This window comes from Pteropus alecto, unplaced genomic scaffold (genome assembly GCF_000325575.1).
Source record: "Pteropus alecto unplaced genomic scaffold, ASM32557v1 scaffold88, whole genome shotgun sequence".
In the NCBI taxonomy this organism is placed as follows: domain Eukaryota; kingdom Metazoa; phylum Chordata; class Mammalia; order Chiroptera; family Pteropodidae; genus Pteropus; species Pteropus alecto.
The window spans coordinates 17,206,484-17,207,807 of NW_006494611.1; the positions used below are offsets into that span (position 1 = coordinate 17,206,484).

Sequence of the window (1,324 nt, forward strand, 5' to 3'; positions counted from 1 at the left end):
AAGAGGAGGTAAAAAAATAAAGATCTGCAAAGAACAACCAACACTGTCTACTCACGCTGAACAGCTTGGGGTCCTTGGTGTGTGGATGAAAGCCCTTCTTTTTACAAGTGGAGACCTCAAGCATGCCGGCATTGGTAAGCCTGAAGATGCCAGTGCTAAGTTTCAGGGGGAAATAAAGGTACACAATTAAGAATCATTTTGGCTTTCCAGATGCTTTATTTGAATGACACAAGCATACATATTCCTCAAATGGGATGGATGAAGAAGCCATAATAACTAGGAATTCTGCAGTGGTTTTTTGAACCAGTCTTGCAATGACTGGCCTAGCAGAGTGAGATGATAGAGAGACCAGTGCTGTTCCAAGCACCTGAAGGGAAGAGACCACACAGGCAAAGCAGAGGCCCCATGGAGGAAATTACAGGTTGAAGATATTTCTAATTTTTCTAGTAATGCTAATAGTGGTGACAGCAACAGCAAATATTTATGGAGAGCTGGCTGTAGTGCCAGGTATAATGCTAAGCCCTTTACAAAGACTATCTTCTAGTTTCATCCTCACATCAATTGGTGATGGGCAGGTATCAGGGATGAAGAGGCTGAGCCTCACAGTAGTCAGGTATCCTGCTAAACACACCACTTGAGGGTGAAGACAGGATTCCTATATAAGTTTAGACTCCTCTGCTTACAATCACTCTACAATAATCATTGTGTTCCAAACCTAGAAAGGTACTGGAGGTAATTGAGCTAAGGCTGGAAATTAGCCTATAGTAGGAAATAATGCAGTAGAACTAAGATCTCAAATGGCAAACTGGAATAACATCCAGTTCATCCTTCAAGGTCATGTTAACTGAAGAAAGAGAACCCGAAATTCGACCACTGAACAGGTCTTAAAAAGCAATACTGCAAAGCTACAGGTACACGGGAGCCGGCTGTCACCACCCTCTTTTTCCCAAGAGCACGGTATGTCTGCCTAGTACCTAAGTGCCACAACCTGGAGCGTGGACACACTGGAATGCAGCAGCCCCAGTCGCACCCTTACTTGCCTTCCCTCAATATTTACACTTACTCTTTATGCTTTGGTGAACACACAATGGCAATCGCCTCCGGCAACATGAGCTGATAGGAACAGTGAGTGTGAAGATCAACACTGGACAAGAACGCAGTTTGGGTTGGATGTGTCTATGAAAAGAAAAGAGGACAGATGATCTTATTGGAGTAGATGAGTCTTAACCAAGGACACAGCCCATTCTAAGAGAAAACTCTAGTTATTTGCTTTTTCTTTTCTTTTTTTACCATCATTAATACAAAAATTTTTAAATGTCTTGCT

General features: G+C 42.5%; 1 protein-coding gene across 1 annotated transcript in view; it reads right to left on the reverse strand.

Moving 5' to 3' along the window:
• STAMBPL1 (STAM binding protein like 1) overlaps window positions 1-1,324 on the reverse strand; it is a 44,072-nt gene that overhangs the window by 1,001 nt on the left and 41,747 nt on the right. The window contains exons 9-10 of the mRNA XM_006925972.2: window positions 1,064-1,176; window positions 56-155 (exon numbers count right to left, since the gene is read on the reverse strand). Of these exons, the coding sequence (XP_006926034.1) occupies window positions 56-155; window positions 1,064-1,176 (213 nt within the window). The remainder of the gene's footprint in view (window positions 1-55; window positions 156-1,063; window positions 1,177-1,324) is intronic.